At 34.9% G+C, this 24,392-nt stretch overlaps 1 protein-coding gene and 1 non-coding gene across 2 annotated transcripts; one reads left to right on the top strand and one right to left on the bottom strand.

Moving 5' to 3' along the window:
- Nucleotides 1-5,360: 5,360 nt before the first annotated feature.
- LOC107906135 (casein kinase 1-like protein HD16) lies at nt 5,361-13,117 on the bottom strand. The gene is made up of 16 exons (XM_016833017.2): nt 12,318-13,117; nt 9,009-9,140; nt 8,836-8,909; nt 8,682-8,751; nt 8,519-8,574; nt 8,342-8,413; nt 8,025-8,119; nt 7,875-7,941; nt 7,656-7,785; nt 7,320-7,538; nt 7,001-7,143; nt 6,587-6,761; nt 6,364-6,454; nt 6,121-6,278; nt 5,845-6,033; nt 5,361-5,758 (listed from the first exon to the last, which is right to left on the bottom strand). Exons 1-16 carry the CDS (start codon nt 12,744-12,746, stop codon nt 5,699-5,701), a joined length of 2,160 nt encoding a protein of 719 aa, XP_016688506.2. The 5' UTR covers nt 12,747-13,117; the 3' UTR covers nt 5,361-5,698.
- Nucleotides 13,118-15,746: 2,629 nt separating this feature from the next.
- Nucleotides 15,747-15,819, top strand: TRNAK-CUU (transfer RNA lysine (anticodon CUU)). The gene has a single exon. It is a non-coding gene; the product is annotated as a tRNA-Lys (tRNA).
- Nucleotides 15,820-24,392: the final 8,573 nt, after the last annotated feature.

The following is a 24,392-nucleotide window of genomic DNA, read 5'->3' as shown; positions in this document are numbered from 1 at the left end:
TCAAAAATATTAATTAAATGTTAGGATTTTAGAAATATTTAATAAAACCCTAAAAATTTTGAAACATTTAATTAAACCTCCTAAACACATTCCAAAAACTTACCATCAGGTTACACCACTGTAAAATATAAGAAATGATTGAATAATATTATAATAAAAATTGAACGAAGAATATGCATGCTATACCAACGACGAACGTCAAAAAAACTGCAAAGGCCATAATTATTCAAAGTAGAAAGTACTCAAAATGTGTGTGCACTTGATGGTTAAAACTTTGGATTGAAGTGAGAGAAAGCAGGTGGAGTAGAAAGTGATTTGTGCAAATTGGGTGCTTATTATTCTAAAATTGCAAGTGGAGGGAGAGGGTTGGTGAATTTCCCTTCTTATATCCAATCACCTTTGGAATATCATTCTTCTAACACAATATATACATATAACCATATCTTAATTAACTATGCTATTTCTTGCTCCAAAAATGCAATCACGAAATTCAAATATTACTAAAATCTCATAAATGAATGGATTACATATTAATTTCTTAATCTCATAAATGATAACATAGAATATTAAGAAATTTTCACCAATGATAAGAAAAAGAAGGAATTTATTTTCTTTTTAAAATAAAAAGAAAGCTTATCAATTCGTTGGATCACGTTTCCAGTAAGCATGTAATCATCATCATCAATTAAAACTATTATTTTCCTTAAGTGCTATATTTCTTTAGCTCACTAATGAAAGCACTAGGATAAAAGTGTTAATGTCCAGTTGTTCAGTGTGACCCACAGACCAATGAAGAAGAAAGGAGAGGAAGATGAAGAGAAAATATAAATTGGCATGTGACTAATAAGCTTATTGACTTGGTCTTTGTGTTTTTATTAGTTGGAAAAGAATGTCCATTATTAAAATCACACGGCCTAATTGTCTACGAGGCGTTGCTGTCAGTGCAGAAAGATATGAGTTTGAGTACGGTGAAGCGCATTATCCTCTTATTTAAGAATTAGGGAGGGACTGAGTAATTCTAAATATTGTATAAAAAAAAAAGATATGACCGTTAAAAAATTTTTGTTTGGGACTTAATTTTTATTTATAAATTATAAAATTTGTTTGCAAGACTTATTCGTCCATCCCAATATTAATCCAATTTATTATTTAAATTATAACAACAAATTAAACTAAATTTTAATATTTTATAGTAAAAAGGAGTTTTTGGATTAGGTTTAGATAACAAAACAATAAATCGATGTTCTGATATATACAAAGTGTTGTAATAAATAAATGTATACTAGGCAAAGTGATGCTACCCAAAAACGTGTAAGAAAATTAAGATTATGTTCCCAAAACTTTTCCTAAGTTGCAATTAAAAGGACTAATTGGTTTTTTCCAAAAAATTTAAAAGAAAAAGAAAAACTAATGTCAAGATATTCTCATTTCCATTTGACATTGGATTATGGTAGGAGAAAGATTAGGAGTGGATCAACCAAAAATATTGAAAAAGAAGTTGATATGAATTTTGGAAACCAGACATATATAGGTGAGTTTGGACGGGTGGTGCGTTTAACTGCGATTAGTGTAAAAACAGCGATGGCGGTGAGATTAGATACTGTAGCGATACTGTAGTGTGAGACAAAAAGCAAGCTAAACGCACCGCACTGCACCCAATCGCCCATCCAAATCCACCAATAGTATCAAACCACATCATTTCCATTGCAGTTCTCACCCCCAACAGTTTCGGATTTGTTGAAAATGATGTTTGAAACAAACTTCAACCTACTCCATCCACATGCTCTACATGTTTTCTCTTCTAGGATATGTATATATAGATTACTATCTAGAACCAGAAAGCTTGCTTGATATCTATACATAAACAAATGATAAATTATTAGCTAGGATATGTATATATAGATTACTATCTAGAACCAGAAAGCTTGCTTGATATCTATACATAAACAAATGATAAATTATTTTTTCAAATTTAAAAATATCGTACTTTGAAAGATGAAGATGAGATTATACTTATTATTCGAATATCAAATTTATTTCGGATCATTTTCTTAAAATGATTTTACAAATCAAACGATTCATAATCAAATTCCTTTTAATGTTGTATATGTTAATGAAAACATAAAACATCAAAGACCAACATGGTTAGTAGAGGCTAAGGATGGTGGATTAAACAAAACTAAAATGGCCTTTCTCAACCTTAACTGGTAACCAAACACAAAGGCATAGTAGAAAAATATTAATTTGCGTGATGAAAAGAGTGCGGTGGTTAGGTCGATGCAAGTGCAGATGAAATGAGGCAAAAAGGGTTGTTTTTTTAGGTAAACCTTCCATATTTGTATAAGAAAGAAAAAAAGAAAGGCTTATCTGCAATCTTTATAATGTTTGTGGTCGAAACATTGTATATAGCAATAGCATGTCATTACTCGTAATTATTTTATTCTTCTTTTTAGTATTACTAAATCCCTTAATTGAAATTTGAATTTATTTCTTTGTTCTAAACGACTTTAATTAACCAAAATATTTTATGTAAATATTTTCTTGTCTTTATTGTTAAAAAATACAATGAAAGGGTTGAAAGTGATTCATTTGATAGGCAATAGATCGAAGAGGTTCAAGTGATTGAGCTAAGGGAGGAGAAACTATGAAGAGTTTTAATAGAGCTTAGTCAAAAGAGGAGGACAGAAGAAAGAGTCTTCTTCTTAAGAGAGATACGAGAGAGAAAATCCAAAGGGAACATAATATGCTATATATCCTCTTTTGATTGGTGGATTTGTCATTCAAAGTAGATGTATTATTAAATTAATTAATGATGAGTGGCAATAGTCATATTGAAGTGGTTGAAATTGACATTAACTTGGCATGGAAGTTTATATACTATTTAGAGTAACGTCAGTTATAACTTTTAATGCATAAGTAATAAATAAGATAGCAATTGATACACCTACTTGTTGAATACTATTTTTTTTTTCTAAAAAGAAAACATACTAACAACTCTATCTCGATCCATCAAAATAACTGAAAATGTTTAAAAAAATGGTTACCATATACCATCTAATAGTATTTCATTCCATCCCAATAATATATTGGATTCACTTTGAATAATCCCTAATCATGGACAATTATTGAGAATGCAAACATAAAGATTGGTTTATGAGGAATTTTGGAGCAAAAGTACATAGAGTGGGTGCATTGCAAGCAAAAACATGCTGACTTACAACCTTCAATATCATTAGAAAGTCAATAGAGTAGAAGTAAATTTTGGATTTGTTCAAATGGTTTGACTGCAACCCACCCTCCAAAACCAGACTTGAAGAAATAATCAAAAGGAGGTTGAATCCAAGTGATTTATCACTACATTTAAATAATCCCTCGAAGTAAATTTATCTGACACCAAAAACTTGGAAATAAAAGAATTAGGGTAGAGGGATAAATTTGATGTTGGACATTGGGACCCATTTTTTACCCGTTTACAAAATGGGTTGTTTCTCTTTTTTCTGTTTATTTTAGGAAATAGATATGAAAAGGAAAAAGAAAAAGGCAGTAACTTTAAGATGTTCAAAGTCAAAATTTTCAACTGGGATGGTTCCAAATATGTTGACAAGGGGATATGTACCGTCAGCGTCAGCCTCCATCATTCTCACACCATACATTAATTTTTGCAATTCCGAATTAATTAAAATACTAAATCCATCCTTTTGAATGAACGATATATTTATTGTGGTTAATATAGAAATAGTTGTGACAATAAATTTAGTTATTGTAATACTAAAATTAGATATTATAGTATAAGACAGAAACTAAACTAAACTTATTACACTGGAACATATCATTTATCCAAAGGGACTTAACTTGATTTTGTTTAAAAGGGAACATTAGAAGAAGAAGAAAATCTAACAAAGGAACCATTTTCAGAGTTTATTGTGATTACATAATTTATTAAATTAAAAAAATATTTAATAATAAATTTAAGCGAAGTGATAATGAATTTATATATGAATGTTATTGAATACGTATTTGATTTCTGAATTTATAATTTATAATTATTTTATTCAAAGATGAAATATTAAAATATAAACAATGAAGAAAAACAAAAGAAGTTGAAAGAAATACAAGGTTGGAAAAGGATGTTAATTAGGTTTGTACTAAAATCAAAATTGTAAAGATCAAAGGTTGAACAATGGGGAAAAATTCGGATTCCATCATATGTTGTTAGGTGAAAGCTTTTATTTGTAGTATGAACATGAGATTATGGTATGAAGAAGTGGTTGGTGAAAATTACCCCTGCCTATTTAATATCTCATTCCCATTATTTATGTTCATGTTTAAGTTTGGTTAGTAAAGGTGAAAGAAGTGGGTGGTTCATCTTCCATCAGGCACTCGTCACCTACAAATTTCATTACATCATCATGACATTCTTACAACTAACTCAGGATTATCCACAAATGTACAAGGCCACAGATAATAAGCATGGCACGTCTGCTATTACTTCCACGGAACACGATAGAAAAGAAAACATGTGACAATTATTTTCTTAAGAAACCAAAACCCATAATTTGAAGTGAACTGGTTAAAACATACGAACCAGATGCTGGGAACTTGTCTTAATTTTGACAATATTTATCATCAAGTTCAGACCCCAAAAAGTCCACACTGTAATCATAATCCATACGATTCACAGAAAAAAAAAAGTTGGTGCTGTGTTCATTGTCATCCTCAAGACATTTTATTTCCCCTAGAATGGAAAAGCAAGAATGACCTATAGATTTATAGGTAATGATAGTGATTAATTTAATTATTAATATTAGAGCCTATTGCTAATTCAATTCAGAATTTAGGTTCGTAACCACTTAATGCAATTTATTTGCCGTTTAATTGTAAGAATCTTTGGTAGTTCATACAGACTACTTTCATAACTATAAATGATTATCTATTATTAAACGTGATCTACCTGTCTAATATGTTGTACGGGTTTCCATCAATGCTAAAATTCATTTTAAGAACAGGAGGTAGTATTTCAGTATCACACTTAAAAGAAAGCTTTTTAATAATAGTTTACCCTATGGTAAATTTGAGCACCAATCCGTTAAGTGTTTTTTCTCATTAAATAATTGAAAGTGTTTAGCCTGTTTATGAAAACAATTCACCCCAGGATTAGATCTTTCTTGATCACCTTGTATATGGTGATTACGGTTTATATCGCATTGACTTCTCCGACCCCATGCCCCAAAAAACCTTGGCTTCCATGAAAGAGCCTTTTCATCAGACATTACCCTAGTAGGATCAAAGCAGAGCATTGGCAAATGTTTCATGCCAAAAAAGCAAACCAACAAAACCAAATAATTATGAGAAGCTTATCGTTAGAACCTGCCCTAAACCAAGTTGTACTTATTAATCAAGAGACTATACATAGTTAATAAGGCCCCGTCATTTTGGGCTTTTTGGGGGACATCAATTGAAGACCATTCCATACAATAGAATGGAGGGGCGCAACACCAAAGTTCATCTAGTACCTTCTTCTATATTTTAGTCACAATAAATAAATCAGAAAAAGATGAAAAAGCCTGTACTGGTCAAAATTTCTCTAAGCCTAAAGAGAGCAAATTCAAAGGGCCGACAGTTCCAGCTTTTTATCATATGGACAACAGAGCAATGTCTCCAGGGTGAGTGGAGACCCTGACCAAAGATTTGAGAAACCTCATGAAACTGTTCGCCCATAACAGACAGAAGCTATGTATAGATTTTTTGCCCACTTCTCCTGCGAGATCATGAATAAATTTAGAGACACCGAAATAAAGAAGTCATATAGAAAGCCAAAAGTTGCAAAATTTATGCGTATTTCACCTTTACATGCGTGCTAGGAAATGCTGAAGTTCTCAGAGTTTCCTGTGTTTCATCAGCGGGCCTCCTCCTTGGCACGCTAAGAACAAAAGCAGCCTGATCCCAAGTTGCTGCTGTAGCTGTTATACGATACCCACTATCCCACCGTCGATGGATTCCTTCACTAGGATAAAGGAAGTCCAGTTCAACAACCTGGAATTAAAATACAATAACACTTTGTTATACACGCTTCTTTTATGGTGTGCACTTGGATAAAATGTCAGTTAAATTTATGAGCACCTGGTCAGAAAATCCAGCACCGCGGGACATTACTACCCCCCATCTGCTACCAGAAGTGGCCATTGAAGTGACATGGAAACCCTCTCTCCATTTTTTGTTAATCCACTTGAAAGGAAAGGACTCACTCACTTTATATGACTGCTGCAAATACGAAGTACCTGAATGCAATAAATCAAAGCTAAGCATGAGGAAGCCAAAAAGATCCAACCAAGAAAATCTGATATTGGAGCCCTGGACACTAACCTTTTGACATTACTACTAAGGAGCCCCCATTTGTAGCCCCTGCTATTGCACTGATATAATAGTTCTTCTCCCACTGCTCCATTATCCATTCCTTCAGCCACAGCAAAACATTCAAATCAATCACCACTAGAGAATTGCAAAAAGCACATAAACAAAAAATAAAGTACACACATTAAAGCTAGAGATTTGCTCCACATTAATAGAAAATACAAAAAATACGTACCTTATGAAGGAAATATGGTGAGAGTTCATACACTTGTGCAGAGAAACCAGTCCCAGCATCCATTATAAGGGCCCATAGATTTTGACAGGAAGCTACACTGCTGATAAATAAGCCATCCTCATTTCCTTTTTCAATATGCTGTGCAAGCCTTCCATCTGCCACATTATAGTGATACCTGCAACCAAATTACAAATTAAACTCTTTATCCTCGAAACATTTTATTATAATGACGCAATGAGATCACTAATTATTTACAAATAGAGTTATAATGGAGAAAGATGAATAAGGCAAAAATTAAAATGAACCAAGGTCTGAAACCTACCATAAAAAAGCCAAAAGAATGATAGGTTCAATTAGATCATAAAGCAGTCCTAAAACTGAAGTAGAACACAGCAGATAACCTGAGACATATACCTTTGCTTCATTGGCCTACGAGCATTGTAAACACTAATCCATTGCGTCGCTGGCATGCCCAAACGAAGCTTCTTCTTTGGTTGTTCATCTTCCTCCTCATCCATAGACAACCGGCCTCTCTTTTGACCAACTTGATAGATAAGCTTCAGAAGAGATTAAAAAGGAAAAAAAATGCCGGGTATGTCAAAATTCACTTGCCCAGAAAAAGGCATGTAAAATTTTATTTGTAGTAATTAACATTAACAATATTTACTTTGAAAGCAAAAAAAAAAGCCTGGTTCAAGATTTATTATTTATATCAAGAAAGAATAACATATACCTCCAGTGCACCTTCTGTGTTAATTGGACGGATATCCGGATTTGGACCAACAATACCATCAAAGAGAGAGATATATTTGGCATAATTAGGTTCTTCATCAAACTTCAAGTTGACCACATGTTCAACAAACTGTTTAAAAGGCGCCGGACAGAAGCAACACAAGGCTTCTGGAGATGTTGACATCTTCTTCTTGCATACAAGGAAGCCTTTATTCTCTCCCTGTCATCATGTTAAGAACAGGTGTTAAAAAAAAAAAAAAGACTTACAAGATTATATGCATGACCAATTGCGAAGAAAAAATTGGAGTTAACAAGGTTGATAGTATGGGAGGCCAACCTGGTATCCTTGCCAAGGCAAACGACCTCGAAGAAGGAAAATAAGTGTATATGCAAGAGATTCTAGATCATCTCTCCTGCTACACGTTCTCCCTAAATGAGCATGCACACTAGCATAACGGACTGTTCCCCTAAAAAACAAATGTGCACCTTTACGTAAGATAGCCAAGCAATTTACATTAACACCTTACAGTAATCTTGATGTTAGCAGTTGTAGTACCTAAAAACATCCGGCCTCTGATCATATTCAACATGCAAACCAGTTGAGCTATCTCGCCACCTGGTTGCTGTTTTGCCAAAACAGGTCAGGATTGATGAGGAATTAATTTATCTGGGAATACATAACAAAACAAAGGATATTACAAATTACCTAATCCAAGATCAACAAGAAATAATTTCTTTTCATCAGGTGTTCCTGTAGGACCTAGAAGAAAATTCTCAGGCTTTACATCTCCATGCACATAGCTGTCCAAATCATCAGAGAAAAAAAAACCATTAATAAGTTTGAAGAAGCAAGATACGATCAACTTAAGAACTAAGATTTTTAGCTGGTATAAGAGATAGATTATCATTGGAGCAAGAGAAAGACCCTTGCTAAGCTATGCGACAATCACAGGGGAGGGGATGGGGATACAATACTTCCAAACACAAGAAGGGCTAGGGGGTTTCAGGGATTAATTTGCTTACCCTCTAGAGTGCATTTTCTCCAATATTGATATCGCTTCAATAGCAATGCAAGCAACCATTTCTATGGACATCCTGTAGGTAGTAAAGAACATTTTCTAATTAAGCAATGAAACATAAAAAAATATTAAACCTACTAGCTGGTAAACGAGAAAATAATATTAGTTTACTAGCACTCACGTATGAGAGTTATTATTCCAAACATCCCACAGACTTGGACCCAGCATATCCATAACCTGCATAAATAAAGGTCTTAATCAGAAAGCAATTGAAAGCCTAAACAGAAATAGCGGGCCAGATTGAAAAGGAAAAAGATGAATGAGACAATAGAATGCACACATACCATAACGTAATAGTCACCTTGACGACCCTTATAGTGAACTCGAGGTATACCATGACTGCCACCAAGAGTGCTGCACCAATGAGGAGTAAGTAAATATTTGTAAATATAACTAATTTTAAATATATATATATAATAAAAAACTGCAACCACTCACTTGTAAACTTGCCACTCATACGGTGGTCCATAGTTACATCCTTTGCTACTTCTATGCTCAAATTTCAAGGCAACCTAAAACAACATATGGAGTGTAAAGATCAAACTCTTTGTTATTGTTAAAGAAGATCAGAAGTCATTTCTACAAAAATTGAAAATGAATCAATGGCTTACCTCTAGAGCCCCAGAACCATTTCTATCATTTGTATTTGTGGCTGAAACACGCCGACCGACACAGACCTGTCCAAAGCCACCCTTGCCCAACTTCCTCTCAATTCTATACCATGGGGAACCTCCAACCTGAACCTGCAAGCAAGGTAAATAAGGAGGAAGAACCTAACTTTTAGAAGACATTATGAAACAAAAAGTTCTAACAAAATCATTATACCATAAATAGTAGATCCAAATGTATGCAAGGTAAATAAGAAGGAAGAACAGTAAAAGCATGATGATAAGGCAACAGAAGACACAGTAGAAACTATCAAAACATCTTTCAATTTGCTCTTATTTATCTTACTTAAAACATGATCCTAAAAAGAGGGCAATAAAAGCAAGAATACTAGTAGCCAACCCCGGTTTAGTAGAGAATGGGGAAATATTTTTTTATTATCAACTTATCAGAAGAAGATCATAAGTTTTTCTTCAAGGAAATAATGTAGCATAACTAAAATAAAATGCAAATATGGTGTTAATTAGGGGTGAGCGCTCAATCGAGTCAAGTTGAATCGAGTGAAAAAAGTTCGAGTTAGCTGAGTTGATGAATCCTATTTTATCAACCAAGCTCAATTTGAAAAGTTTTCAAATTGAGTTGAGTTACATGAAATTTGAGTCAAGTTGAATCAAATATATCTGTTCGAGTTAGAGATGGTGAACTCTTATCATCAGATATATATATACCACCAAAAGACACTTTTATTTCTACTTTTGTATGGTTAAAAAAGAAAGAAAATAGTTGCTCTATTAGCCTGAGAGTATTCAAAGCTAATGGTCATTTTAATCATCAAAAAGCAAAAGAATTCCCTAGCAGGACAAGATAAAAAAGGATCCAAACTTTAATGTGCCTGATTTAATAATATCATTTCTTCTTAATTCTTAACAGAAACAATGATGAACCAATAACTAAGCAAACAGCTTTACATCACAAATTCTGACACTTCACGAAGCAAAAGCAAATACCATTCATAATAGCATTTCTAATAGCTAAACTCAAATCAGAACTCGCAAATTAAAATTAAGCTCAAGTTCGATGAAGTTCTATTATTCTAGTTCGAATTGAACTTGGAGATAAAAACCAACTACTTGAACTTGTGAACTTACTTGATTAGCCTAGTTTATCTAATAAAAAATAAGTTCAACCACAATACAAGACTTCGAGCTCGATGTACCTGAGCTTTTGTGAACATACAAATATGTTTTTTGACTTTTTCATATACCTCTCGCAGCAAGCTACTCTAATTCAAATGGATTAAGGTTTCAAATAGCAGTGATGAACCAATGACTAAGCAGACAGCTTCACATCACAAATTCGACACTTTACAAAGCAGCAAATACCATTCATTAGAACCCTACTAAAGCATTAATATATTGAAATCCAAGCAGACTATAAATAAAAGAACAAATGCAATAGCACCCGGCAAGGATTCGATATGCACTACAGAAAAAAGAACAAAAGCAAATTTCATTCTGATAATGGGAAAATAATAATAATTAATCACTTTCCATGTACAGAATCAACAAACTTCCAAGTCCAGAAACATAGAAAACAGAAATGCTTCTGTTAGTAAAATACCCAAATCATAAATTCCTCAAAAAAAGAATCAGAAATGAGTTAGGATTAAAATAATGAGATAAGAGTACGTTTTCTGGCGCCTAATACTTGGTGAAGGGCCTTCTCTCTGACAAAGAGGCGATAAGCTTTGATCTTGAGAGAGATGGTGTGAGCATGAGAGCGCTGTCGTTGTCGGAATTGGAGGAGGATAACGGCGAGAGACCGTTCTGTAGACCTTGTGAGCAGAAAGTTTAGCAGAAAAAAAATTTAGGGTTCCTAATTCGAGGTTTTCAGTATGGTCGGGAAAGAAATTTGAAAATGGCAATGGACAGAAAGTTTGGCAGAAAAATTTTAAGTTCTAACTTTCAACTATAAGAGTAAAACGACGTTGGGTGGCAAGTTAAGGCTTTAAAATTGAAATTACTCCAACATCCAAAACGACACCGTTTTGGTTATTCAAGTTGTAAAAATTTAACTCGACTCAAACTCGTAAATTGAATTTTTTTTCAATTTTTGCGAGTCAATTCAAGTTTTGCTCACCCCTAGTGTTAATAGGTGGCATTATAGCATATAATATAAAAGTACTGAAAAACCATAGATGTATCCTTGCTACATATCCCAGTTGAAAAGCCAGCACATAAACCATCCATTGATATGATAATCATGCCAATGGGCATAAATCAACATGACCAAACAGAACAAAGAAAATCTTTTGTATTCAGAGCAACTGAGGCTATGCCAAGAGAAAAAGTAAAACAGCAATAGAAAGGAATACAGTCGATGAGAAAGCATATACCACAACAATATTAGAAAAACTTATTCTTTCGTCGTAGATAGGTGACCAAAATGATACAGTAATCATACTGCTTTGGGAATTGTGCTGTCAGAATTTTATTTGTTTACTCCACATCTACCTCAAACACTTCAAATATCAAAACTCCCTTTCCTACATTATAACTGCAAAATCTAATATATGCACGCATGTCCACATCTCGATCTCATTTAACAAAACTATTATCCCAATAACAAGCTTTAACAGGATCAGTAACTACAGCCGTATTTATATCCGTACCACTTTTCAGTTATAACTTCTATCAGGTAACACCAAAAAGGGAAAACTAAAATATTCCACCCTAAATTCAGTAAAAGACAATATTATGTCCATTTTTTAAACACATTCCCTTCTTTTAATTTCAACAAGAATTCTCTATATATTTCAAATAGTTAAATCTGTGTTCATGGACAAACCAGTACCTAGGTATAGAGACTGTTTTTCTCACTCAAGTTTGAAGGTAACTGTACGGTACCCCTAGATGTGGAAAGATCTGTAATTTTAAATCACTGCAAAAGCTTGAAAAAACATGCCTTATCTCAACAATTGGTTGTCTTCCACGCTATACCAATCTTATGCAAAATATCTTAAGTCCACTAATTTCCAGAAATGCATAAATATATATTCTATAAGAATTTAAGAACAGTTTCTTTTTCAGTAATGCAAAAATGATATACTTTGAACACAAACATGGAAAATGCTAATAAAAAAAGGGAAGTTGGGACCGTCCATATAAGTCTAGATTACAACGAAAACGAAATCAAGGTTAGTAAAAGAAATCCTAAAATCAAACTTATTCTGCATAAAAAAATAAATGAATAAATCTACCAGCTTGAAAGCAATATAATACCATAAAGAAGGAACTTCTAAGGGAATCTCAAACCTTTTCAGGAAGCGGCGCGGTGCTGCCTTCATCCTCACCAGCATTACCCTTATCTTTTCCCCGCCCTCCTCCGCTGTTGAATTCATCCATCGGCTTTTCCCCGACTTCCTCTTTCTTCTCTTCCTCTAAAATCCTATTCTTAGTATTCTTCTCCTCTTCTCTAACCGCCGCTTCCCCAGCCGCCGCGACAGCTAACTTCTCATTGACCCCCTGCGCCCGCGGTTTCTTATTCCTGTTGTCGCCTTCGTCGTTGTTATCTTTTTCCAATGGCGAAGCTGCTGCTGCGGCCGCCTCTTCTGCCGCCCTCCGCCGCCGCCTAGTCCTCGTCGCAATTGCTTCCCCCGCCTCGATCGGATTCGGCAGTTGTTGCTGCTGTTGCTTCTGTGCTGCTGCCCGTCCCCTGCGTGCTCCGCTACGCAGTACCGGCATCGTTCATTCTTCTTCTCCCCCAATTCTCATCACCCACAAGGAAAACCTTAAAGATCGAATTCACACTTCTATCTCTTTCTTCTCTTGTCTCTTTCTTCTCCGACTGAAAGCCCAATTAACACCAATTTTCAGAGGAAAAGAAAAAGAAAATAGAAACGCTCAAGAATTATATTATGTAAATAAAATAAAAGAAGGGGTGGATTAAAAAGCACCGAACAGATAGAAAAAACGACGAATAGAAGAAAGAAAGAAAGAAAGAAAGAAAAATTGGAGATTCGATGATTGTGAGAGTAGCGAGATCTGGCACTATACACAAAGAAAGTGAAGAAAAGGCTTTTTATTTATTTTTAATTTTTGTTTTTATTTCAGTTTATGTGGGGAATTGTAGGTCGTTGATGGAGGTAAATAGACGGTTGGATTAGGGTTTTGTTTTTCGATTAAAATAATTAGAATTGGAAAAGAGTGTGAAATTACTGAAAAGAAGTTGAGAGTTTTATAATACTTTTACTTCCTGACAAAACCTTGCCCCCCGCAACGACTGTGCTACACTGCAACGTGGTTTTTTCCTTTGTATAATATTAAATCAATATTCTGGTTTATGGCACTCATTGGATTGAGGCCGGCGAATTACAAAAAATTAAAAGATCCTCTGCTCTGCTGTTCAACTCACGGTTTTATGGATTTTGTTAATATCAAAATTTCTGTTTTTAGCCTCAAAGAATGTCGTGTGTGTGGGACAGAATTTGTAGAATTATTAATATTTCAACAAAGAGGAAAAGTTGGTGGGGGAGTGTCAATTCCCCCGGTAAAGAGTCGGAGCTAAGGAGAAGGGGAGGAGAGATAACAAAGAGCACCTTTGACTTGATCACAAATTTTGTATATAAATAGTTGATGACTCATCACTCAACATCCTATTTTCGTGCTTTCTCAATAAAATTAGGGGAAAGAATTTTGAGATTATGTTAAGTGCAGAAACATATTATGACATGGGAAAATAGATTATAATGGATAGTGATACATTTAAAAGGAAAATTATTGCTCATTTTTATTCTGAAACTTGCTTGAAACTCCTTGAAAGGAATTAAAGATTGTTTTAAGGAAAGAAAAGCAATCAGGAAGCCATAATAGGGATTAGGGAGCATCAAAGATGCAATTCAATTGAGATTTTTAGGAAGAAATGTTAACACTAGCTCCGAAGATATTAAGTTAGATTTGGTATTAAGAAAAAATGAAACTGTAATCTTATTTTATTAATTGCATATTTTATTGCCAATATTAGGATAATTAAATCGAATTTCATTTGAATTAGAAATTGATAAATATATGAAAAAGTTGTTTGAGCCATGTTAGGGTGGTTGATTCTGTTAGGAAAAGCATATAAAATGTTGTTCGTTGAGAGTATGTGAACTCTCAATATAGTCTCTATATTTTATGAATTATCCCTTAGACTCCCACTTTTTTTTTCCTGTGGCTCTTTTGTCATTTTTGTTTGTATGTTCTAAAATTTGATTAATTTGTTATCACTTTTTTTTGTATTTTTTTTCCTCAATGCAAAATGTAAATAGCCATCAAACCTCGTTGTATCCTCAAGGTTCATTTGTTTGTAACTTTTTTGCACAGTAAAAATAGGTAGAGTGAATAAAACCTTAAAGATAATGATCTGATATACACCTTGGAGCCTTGTCTTATTAATTGGTGTTTTCTATTCTTGTTCCAATTGTGCGTTCGAAACTTACCGCACCAATATTTCAGAAGTTCCACACCAAGAGTACTTGATGTTGCAACATTGGTCAAGGCTAACTCCAATTCTAATAGAAGGAAGACACTCTCAATGCAGCTATTGTACCTATTATATCTTAAATAGCGTACCTCGCATACCTCACAAATCTGACCATATATCCATAAGAGAAGCTGACACATGTCTCTCAATGAAGTTAACAACACGGTGAACTTTAGACTAACGAACCTCAAGTTAGACATCTCCGTTAAGATGACATGAAGACCATGCGAAGGCTCAAGGAAATTGTTTGCCTCTTCGTCCTAAAACTTCTTATCCTAGGGCATAGAATCACCATCACTGCCAATAATATCAAATCAGACTTCAGTGTCAATAGCCTTAGGACACATAGCTAAACTTGTCCCCCACTATAAAAATGTCATGCAAACAACTTATAGTACAAACCATTTATTCTTGAACTCCCAAACTCTCCACAGAAAGATGATCTCCTTCCTAACCTTCGCCTAACTTTCCATTGTATAACCATTATCTTATTCCCTTGTTGACCTCACCGGTTAGCAACACTTTATTTGGTCACACTAATTAGGACAAGTGCTATAATCCTTACGGTTACCCTCCAAGTTATCAACTAAGCGCACGGCCATCAAACAAGGTTGCTAGTTGGACAACCTCACAATTTGCTTCAGCAAATCAAGTTACCGCCTTGATTGAAACCTCATTACCCAATGCAAGTCCCTTGACTCCATCACAATGCAAACAACTTACAGCTACGCTTTCTAGCTAATTGATAGTTGTCTCCACATCTGACATTACAACGTCAGTTAGCATACCCATAAAGGGTATGTTTATTCTCTCGTATCAGTAGTCCCATTAATATATTGAGATGTAGTCGTGTATGTTACTCAAAGTCTTTATTTGCTTATCTTGAGTGTGATGAGAATGTGTCTACCCATACATTTAGGTAGAGTTTGTGCTTCTCAAGAAATCACTCTACATGATGTATTTATCATTTTTAAAGTCACATCATCTAATTCAAAATTAATCGTGCCTGATTTGAAGAGTTTGCCAATTTATTTAATTAGTTATGGTAGCAATTACCTTAACTCTATTGTGTATATATACCCACAATAATGTTATTCAGTTTCTTAATAAGAAATAATTTGTTTTGCTTGACTACAGATTAAGCAGAACTAATCCTTTTTTAGATTTCCTGGAATTAAATGTTTACATAAGAAAATCTTGTTTACCATCGAAAACAAACAGCCCGTCTAGCTCAGTCGGTAGAGCGCAAGGCTCTTAACCTTGTGGTCGTGGGTTCGAGCCCCACGGTGGGCGAAAAGCATTATTCTATGCGGTTGGACTGTTTTCCTTTTGGGCCGAATGATCAATAATGCTGGCTCCCTCGATGCTCCAAACCGGTATATGGACCTGCCCACCAATTTAATGGTACTCCCGTTATATGATGTTTCTTCTTATCCACTCTTTTTTTTAATAAATTTTGGAATTTATTGGCTTAAGGGATATTATAAAATTTTCTGACCAATCTAATTAGAGAAATATCTTTTTTTTATCAGGTTTTTTGTCTTTGATAACTCCTCTCCTTTTTCCTAAAAACATGATATAATAATAAAAAGGTTTTAGATTTTGGTGTCAACATTCAACTTAATTCTAATTCAAATCATTTTCCACTTGATTTGAAAACATTATTTTGTTTTACTTTTAAAAATATTATTTTATTTTAATTTAATAAATTTTCTCATCAAATTTAATTCAACATAAAATACAAATTAATTTAAATATTCAAAATAATTTTACTCTAATATTAAAATCAACGATTTTGAAAAAGGCCTTTTTAGTATATTAGCTAAAAGGATTAATTCTTTGCTTAATTTTTTTATATAATATTAAGGATAGAAGATGGAGATAATATGATTCGAACTCATACCAAATCAGTGTTAGATAAGAGTTGTAACCATTCCTCTATTCAAATCAAGATTAAAAAAATTCAATTGTTAAACATATATTAATAAATATAACATTTTGGATTAATACGATAAAAATATCAAATTAATCCAAGAATTTGAATACCTTTTTTTATAAATAAAAGAAAGCACCAAGTGCCTTTAACTTGTCCATACATATGGAGTACCTAGTTTATCTTCCAATAACAATCTCTTAACCTGTAAATCAGGAAATTCAATGCTATCCAATTCCGAATTTGAATAAGGGTAGGATCGCGCCAACCAATCGGTCACCTTGTTACCTTCCCTTAGAACATGTTGGAACTTCACAAATTGAAAAGAACCACATACTTCTTGTATCTTCTGAATAATTGTCACTAATGAAATATTCTCCAATTTATCCTTAATCATCTCCAAAGCATGCAAACAGTCACTCTCAATAATTACTTCACTATATCTCTTGGATCGTGCTACTTCTAACCCTTGTAAAATAGCCCACAATTCAAAACTAATTGCATATCCCTTCCCAATGAATCATCTAAAACCATGTACTCAAGTTCCATGTGAATCTCGAACGACACCATCGATTGTTGATCCATTACTACTAGCTGATCCATTTGTATTAATTTTCATCCAACCCGCACTAGGTGGCTACTATCTGTCATGTAAAATTGCGACTGCCTCTCGTTACGCCACACCTTCTCGCATTGTTACAGATATTAATGGCAAAACAGTCGGTACTCTTCACTGTCTCATCAACATTACCATCATAATGTTGGTATTAATATAAAAATATATTTTTTTTTAAAAAATTTTTAATATATTTTGAACATTAAAAGAAGTTTCTTAAACATTACCAATCAGATAAAAGAATTAATTTGTAAGTGAAGTGAAATTCAGCTTCTTATTGCATTAGATATCAAGTGTTGCTAAAAACACTAATCAACATTGAATTTTAAAGTGGACAACACATGATCAATTATTTGATCCCAATGTGGATAAAAGAAATTGGTTCTAATCCATAAATCCTTTGTCACTTATTTCCTTAAAATGATCTATAAACCATATGCTTGTGGATAAGGATATGAACTCAATTCATTTTCTCTTTCCAAAAAGGAAAGACAAAATAATTAAAGTTTAGAGAATCTGTTGCTCTTCTTTTCTTGACGAAATCTTATAATTTCTAAAAAGTAGTTTATCATTATTTGCAAATCTCTGCCAATACTAGTGTTTGTTCTTTTGAGTTTCTAATTCTTCTTGTCTTTTTAGTTTTGGATAATTAGAATAGGTAAATTTCTCTTATTAGTCCTTGTACTATGTATACGTTATAGATTTAGTTCGTATACGTTAATTTAGTTAATAAATTTAATAATTACCTTTTGAGTCAAGATTAAAATTTAAATTTTTTTCTAATTCTTTTAATCGATCGTATATCATTCTCTTTTCAGGGGGAAACCCTATTATCTTTATTCAATTTAAATAATAATATTAATTAGATATTCGAAATAATTAAATATTGTTTAGATTTATTGAATTTTTATTTGTTATGAAAATACAAAACTACGAAATTAAACCATAGTTAAATTTGTAAGTTATTTTGGTACTCCAATTTATTATTCCTATAAATAATACAGATTTGAAAGATTGATACAAGAGGATTCATATTAACTTCAAATGTAGATAACACAATAATAATTCTATGGTAAATTATTATTTAATGTTGCTCTAAAATAGGGTTTGTCATATTTTGGTTACTTTAATTTTTTTTAATTTAGTCATTTTGATTAAGATAATTATTGTTAATACAAAAGAACGTAGGTTCGAATATGCTGAAACGCATTATCCTCTTATTTATAGCTTGGGGAAGAGTTTTGAGTAGTTCTAGGCATTATGTCAAAAGAGAAGGGATTGTATGAAATTGTGATTCCACATCATCCCTATCCCTATTCAATAGGAAAATGACAACTCATTATGTCAAAAGAGAAGGAATTGTATGAAATTGTGATTCCACATCATCCCTATCCCTTCTCAATAGGAAAATGACAAATCAGATTTTTCCTCCTGATTTTTAGCATTTTTAGTTGAATTTGAATTTTTTCAGGAGGAAAAATCTGATTTGTCATTTTTCTATTGAAAAGAGATAGGGATGATGTGGAATCACAATTTCATACAATACTTTCTCTATGTCAAAATGAGTAGATATCAGAACCTATAATGAAATTGTTCAAAAAATATTAAGATAACTGTTTGAATTAATCAGTGTCATTAAAAATTTTGTTAATACCTTAACAAATTGTTGATGTGACACGTTAACCCGTTAGTGATTAATAAGTGATTTCTTTTTCTTTTTTTTTACTTTTGACTAAAACTAGAAATCTCTCAATAATTAGTGCAAAACAATTTTTTGTTTTTGTTTTTTCTTTTACATTTTTGGAAACAGATAAGGAGGGCAATAAAATCAAATTTGCGTAGCTAATGAAAGAAACTCATTGAAGAACTGGAGCTGTTAGCGTCTTGGTTAATCTGCTGTAACACCTCTGGAACAGGGGCACCAAACTGGTATAAATCCAGCCGAGAACCCAGCGCCAGCTTCGTCATAATGTCCGCTGCTTTATTCGCCTGGCGTGGAACATGAACCACTCGTACATCCCATTGTCTCTTGCAAAGCTGTTGTATATCCCTTACTAAACCAAGTGATGATAGAAAATCCTGCCTATTTATCAGTTCAACCGCTTCTCTGTTGGGAAGAAACCGAACAACCGAAACAAAGCGAAAGCACAACCGGTGTTCTTTCTCTCCTTATAACTCCTGTAAAAATTATGGCAAGCACAATAGCACAAGATATGTTCTCTAGCAACCTTAATCAACCACAAATCAACTAATGCAACCACAACAAAAATAAATAGAGACACCGATATTTTTACGTGGAAAACCCCTTTAAATCAAGGGTAAAAAACCACGGGACTTTAAAGTCCGATAAAGAGCTCTACTATCATCAAATGTTCGACTACAAGATCACAATATCAAGCCTACAACAAGCATTCAACTCCGACAAGGCTAACAATATGTAATCTTTAGCAAAAGAGAGAAAAATGAGAGAACATCACCAAAAACGTAGCTGCTGAAAAATGGGTATTTCCGACGCTACAAGACTCGGATGAAAAATCCGACCGTACAAAGTCAAGAACACCTTATCGCCTAGCTGCTGTCCAAAAATCAGCTCAATCGAACCACAGATGAACCTTCGATCGAAGAGTTGATCACTGCTGCACCAAACTTGAAAAACTAAAATTTTCTTCTCTCTTTCTCTCTGTTTTAATTTGAGATTTTTTTTTTTGCTCTCCTGCTAAAATTTTTGCCCAACACCCGTTAAAAAACCCCCAAAGTGGCTTTTTGACAAAACCAAAGAAGGGACAAAACATTATAGCATAAAATATGGGTTTCCCACATAGTGGGACCCATACCCAACAAATCTCCCCCTCCAACTATGTGGGGAATGCCTCCATACCGGAGGTCAAACAACATGCTTCAAACTTTCCTCTTGGTAAGGTCTTCGTCAACATATCAGCACCATTATCATTAGTGTGTATCTTCTCAAGCTCTAACAGCTTAGCTTCAAGAACATCTCGTATCCAATGGTACCTCACATCAATATGCTTAGATCTAGCATGAAAAGTTGAGTTCTTACCAAGATGAATAGCACTCTGGCTATCACAGTACAGGACATACTTCTCCTGAGTAAAACCAAGCTCATGCACAAACTTCTTCATCCAAAGCATCTCCTTACACGCTTCGGTTGCTGCAATGAACTCTGATTCGGTGGTGGACAATGCAACACACTTTTGCAGTCTCGATTGCCATGCCACAGCTCCCCCTGCATAAGTGATTAAGTAACCTGAAGTAGATCTCCTCGAGTCAATGTCTCCGGCCATGTCTGAATCTGTATACCCAACAAGAACAGGTTTCTCATTGCCGAAACAAAGTTTCATGTTGGAAGTGCCACGAAGATATCTCATAATCCACTTCACTGCATTCCAATGCTCTCTGCCTGGATTAGAAAGAAACCGACTAACTGTACCAACGGCATAAGCCAAGTCTGGTCTCGTGCAAACCATTGCGTACATCAAACTACCCACGGCTAAAGAGTAAGGAATTTTCTGCATCTCTTCCTTCTCCTTTTCTGTGGAAGGACTATGCTTAACACTCAATCTAAAGTGCATAGCAAAGGGAGTATTCACCGCTTTAGCTTTGTCCATACTAAACCTTTGAAGTACTTTCTCAATGTACCTCTCTTGTGATAACCATAATTTCTTGGCCTTTCTATCACGTGTCAGTCTTATGCCAAGAATTTGCTTTGCTGGCCCCAAATCCTTCATTGCAAAGGATTTACTCAACTCTTGTTTCAACTTCTCAATTCTAGAAGCATTCTGACCAACAATAAGCATATCATCAACATAGAGCAGAAGAATAATAAAATCATCACCAGAGAATCTCTTAACAAACACACAATGATCAGAAGTAGTCTTCTTGTAGCCTTGCTCCCCCATAACAGACTCAAACTTCTTGTACCATTGTCTTGGAGCTTGCTTCAAACCATACAAGCTCTTCTTCAATCTGCACACATAGTCCTCTTTCCCTTGTGCAACAAAACCCTCTGGCTGCTCCATGTAAAGCTCTTCTTCCAAGTCACCATGAAGAAAAGCAGTTTTCACATCCATTTGTTCAACCTCTAGGTCATAACAAGCTGCCAAACTCAGTATAGTTCTGATAGAGGACATCTTCACAACCGGAGAAAATATTTCTTCAAAATCAACCCCCTTTTTCTGAGTATAACCCTTGACGACCAATCTAGCTTTGTATCGTGGAGATGAAGACTTCTCTTCTTGCTTCAACCTGTAAACCCACCGATTCTTCAAAGCTCTTTTGTCCTTAGGCAGTTTCACCAATTCAAAAGTATGGTTCTCATGCAAGGATTGAAGTTCGTCTTTCATCGCTTCAACCCACTGATCTTTGCATTCACTCTCCATAGCCTCTTCATAACATTCAGGTTCTCCCCCGTCAGTCAAAAGAACATATTCATCAGGAGAATACCTGACAGAAGATCGTCGATCTCTGGAAGACCTTCGAAGTGGAACTGCTGGTGGAGCTATAGGTGCTTGTTGTTGATCATTCACAACATCATCTATGGGAGTATCAAAGTCACCTATAGTCTGATGGTCACCACTAACATCACCATGCACATCATCCTGGATAGGATCTGGTGAAGAGTCTAGGGGAACCGGATTCACATCGATCAAGTCACCACTACCTTGTGAATCCACTTTCTCCGTCTTATCAATGTCATCAATGGTCTGATCCTCAATGAAGACAACATCTCTGCTTCTCACGAGTTTCTTCTGAACTGGATCATAGAGTCTATAACCGAACTCACCATCTAGACCATAACCAATAAAAATGCATTGTCGAGCCTTGGCATCCAACTTGGATCTTTCATCCTTTGGAACATGAACAAATGCTTTACAACCGAACACACGTAGGTGATCATATGACACGTCTTTACCAAACCAAACTCTATCTGGCACATCACCTTTCAAAGGAACACTAGGAGACAGATTTATCACATGTGTCACTGTATTCAAAGCTTCAACCCAAAACGATCTTGGTAACTTTGCATCTGACAACAAACATCTGACTCTCTCAATCAATGTTCGGTTCATTCTTTCAGCTAACCCATTTAACTGTGGAGTCTTTGGTGGTATTCTCTGATGTCTGATTCCCTGTCGCAGACAATACTCATGAAACGACCCTGTGTACTCGCCACCATTATCAGTACGAATGCACTTCAACTTCTTCCCAGTTTCCCTTTCAACTGATGCTTGAAACTGTTTAAACACCTCAAAGACTTGATTTTTAGACTTCAAAGTGTAAACCCATAGCTTTCTTGAACAATCATCAATGAAAGTCACAAAGTAAAGTGCACCACCATGTGATCTTACTTTTATCGGACCACAAACATCTGAATGGACCAACTCTAGCAACTCTGATTTCCTATGAGGAGGATGGCTTCTAAATGAAACTCTTTTCTGCTTTCCTGCTAGACAATGAGCACAATTCTTCAGTGTAGCATTCTTTAAACCTGAAAGTTGATTCTTCTTCGCTAAACAGTTAAGCCCCTTCTCACTCATGTGACTGAGTCGTTTATGCCACAACTCAGTTGAGTTGTCATTCAGTGTCACATTCACCGTCTCTCGAGAAGTCAAAGCTTGCATCAAGTACAAATTTGAGCTCTTCTTTCCTCGAGCCACAACCAAGGAGCCTTTAGTCAGCTTCCACTGCCCTTCACTGAAGGTGTTACAAAATCCCTCATCATCAAGCTTTCCTGCAGAAATCAAATTCAAACGGACATCCGGTGCATGTCTGACATCCTTGAGAGTTAACTTTGTTCCATTGTTACTTACCAAGCTAACATCTCCCATACCAATAACCGAAACCAAACCATCATTACCCATCTTCAATACCCCAAAATCACCAGGAGTATAAGATGTGAAGAATTCCTTCCTCGACGTGACATGAAGTGATGCACCAGTATCAATCACCCAACTAGTCTCGTCGCATGCTAGGTTGACCAAAGTCTGATCACAAATAACTAACAAATCTTCACGAGTAACAGTAGCAACACGCTCGAATTTTTCATCGTCATTCCGGTCGTGTTTATCACCACCACTTTTGTTCTCTTTCTTCCACTTGAAGCAATATTTCTTGATATGGCCTTTCTTACCACAATGATGACACTCAAGATTCTTGTATCTCGATCTTGACTTGCTTCGGCTTTTATCTCTACCCTTTCCATCTTTGTCTCTGTTTCTCCCCCTGTTCTCGATAACCAACACCTCGGACTGTGATGTAGAACCCTGAGATCTTCTTCTAACCTCTTCATTCAACACACCACTCTTAGCCAAATCCAAAGTAATAATACCCTGTGGGGCAGAATTAATGAGTGAGACTCGAAAGGTCTCCCAAGAGTCTGGTAGAGTAGCAAGCAACCAAAGTCCTAAAATCTCGTCATCAAATTTGACACCCATACCAAGCAACTGATTCATCATACTCTGAAATTCACTAACATGGTCAGCTATAGACATTCCTTCTTTATATTTCAGCGCCATCATTTTCTTCAGCAAAAATAACTTGTTATTGCCCGACCTCGAAGCATACAAGCTTTCAAGCTTCTCCCACAATGTTCGAGCATGTGTCTCCTGATCAATGTGATTGTAAACATTTTCTTCAACAAATTGCCGAATAAAGCCACACACTTGTTGATGCTCAAATTCCCATTCTTCATCACTTTTCGAATCGGGTTTTTGAGTAGTAAAGACCGGAAGATGCAAAGCCTTCACAAACAACAAGTCCTTCATTTTATTCCGCCAAAGTTGATAATTTGTGCCATTCAACATAATCATCTTGCTCGTATTAATTTCCATAATTATCTGACACAATAACCAAGCTCTGGTACCAGTTTGTTGGGAAGAAACCGAACAACCGAAACAAAGCGAAAGCACAACCGGTGTTCTTTCTCTCCTTATAACTCCTGTAAAAATTATGGCAAGCACAATAGCACAAGATATGTTCTCTAGCAACCTTAATCAACCACAAATCAACTAATGCAACCACAACAAAAATAAATAGAGACACCGATATTTTTACGTGGAAAACCCCTTTAAATCAAGGGTAAAAAACCACGGGACTTTAAAGTCCGATAAAGAGCTCTACTATCATCAAATGTTCGACTACAAGATCACAATATCAAGCCTACAACAAGCATTCAACTCCGACAAGGCTAACAATATGTAATCTTTAGCAAAAGAGAGAAAAATGAGAGAACATCACCAAAAACGTAGCTGCTGAAAAATGGGTATTTCCGACGCTACAAGACTCGGATGAAAAATCCGA

This window comes from Gossypium hirsutum, chromosome D05 (genome assembly GCF_007990345.1).
Source record: "Gossypium hirsutum isolate 1008001.06 chromosome D05, Gossypium_hirsutum_v2.1, whole genome shotgun sequence".
Lineage (NCBI taxonomy): Eukaryota > Viridiplantae > Streptophyta > Magnoliopsida > Malvales > Malvaceae > Gossypium > Gossypium hirsutum.
The sequence above is the reverse complement of the archived record's forward strand: the minus strand, read 5'-3'. Positions and strand labels throughout refer to the sequence as shown.

Bases quoted from the DNA above. Each gene is read 5' to 3' on its own strand.
- LOC107906135 (XM_016833017.2), bottom strand. From the start codon at position 12,746: ATGCCGGTACTGCGTAGCGGAGCACGCAGGGGACGGGCAGCAGCACAG. The intron at 8,120-8,341 runs GTAAGCAAATTA...TGATTTGGACAG, and splicing joins GAGAAAATGCACTCTAGAGG to CTATGTGCATGGAGATGTAA. The intron at 6,455-6,586 runs GTACGTATTTTT...CTGTGGCTGAAG, and splicing joins CACCATATTTCCTTCATAAG to GAATGGATAATGGAGCAGTG.